The 1,021-nt window shown below is 39.9% G+C and overlaps 1 protein-coding gene across 1 annotated transcript in view; it reads right to left on the bottom strand.

The window, feature by feature from the left end:
• Positions 1–1,000, bottom strand: part of LOC116401330 (serine/threonine-protein kinase 3/4-like) — a 3,626-nt gene extending 2,626 nt beyond the window's left edge. Inside the window, exon 1 of the mRNA XM_031879681.1 lies at positions 237–1,000. Coding sequence (XP_031735541.1) covers positions 237–413 — 177 coding nt within the window. The 5' untranslated portion in view covers positions 414–1,000. The remainder of the gene's footprint in view (positions 1–236) is intronic.
• Positions 1,001–1,021: the final 21 nt, after the last annotated feature.

Genomic DNA, 1,021 nt, shown 5'->3' with positions numbered 1-1,021 from the left:
CTCTCTCTCTCTCTCTCTCTCTCTCTCTCTCTCTCTCTCTCTCTCTCGTCATTTTTTCTTACAAAATAATCAAAAGGAACCAATAAGAGTATCGATAAGAATATCGATAAGAGTACTAGTATCGATAGAATCCTAACAATGACCATCACGACTAGTTTGGGCTTCAGTAGGTTGACTTGCTAATGTTAGCATAGCATGCCGTGGCTAAAGCTAACACACACACACAGGTTACTCACCACCTCCAGGTCTCCTTCGGTGGGCAGTCTGCGGTTGTCTGCGTTGTTGTCTCCTCTGTCTCCTCCCTCCTTGTGACTGTTGGCCTCCTTCTCTTTCTGCTCAAAGTACTCGAGGAAGGACGGCTTGTTGGCCGGCTGCATCGTCTCGTCTCTCCCTAACAGACACAAGATCAACATTTACTGACACAGAGTCCTGATGTAAATACTTAATAATACATTAAAGGTCTAATGTTTAAAAAGACGTTTGATTACGTTGATTTAATCTACAGATCTGTGAAACTAAGATTAAATCTAAAGAGTTCAGTAGTTTCTTCTTCCTGAAAAAAGGCTTAAAGAACGATTAAGTTCACTGTAATAAGTATAAACGCCTCGGTACATATGTGGAGGTTCAGCACGCTTAATGTTGAACTAGTGATGCTTAGTTTCTGTTTATGTCGGCTAATATTCAGAATCCAGTCAGTTAGCTCGCCTTCATGACTGCAGCACAAGATGTGCAGGATCAAATAAAACAAAAGGAGAAGATGCTGTCTGTGGCTTTGTGTTCAGACAAGTAGTTCATTTAGCATGTTAATATTAATGTTAATACAGTAAATATATCACATATTTCTGTTAGACAACACAACCAACAGTTCAGAGGATCAGTTGCATCACTAAAGCAGCAATAAGAACCAGATCACCGTAAGATATCTGAACTAATTCAATAGATGATCAATAGATGATCAAGATAGACGATCGATAGATGATCAAGACAGACGATCGATGGATGATCAAGACAGACGATCGAT

Source organism: Anarrhichthys ocellatus, unplaced genomic scaffold (assembly GCF_004355925.1).
Source record: "Anarrhichthys ocellatus isolate YVR2014 unplaced genomic scaffold, GSC_Weel_1.0 scaffold347, whole genome shotgun sequence".
Classification (NCBI taxonomy): Eukaryota; Metazoa; Chordata; class Actinopteri; order Perciformes; family Anarhichadidae; genus Anarrhichthys; species Anarrhichthys ocellatus.
Note: the sequence above shows the minus strand (reverse complement) of the source record. Positions and strands in the feature narration are given on the sequence as shown.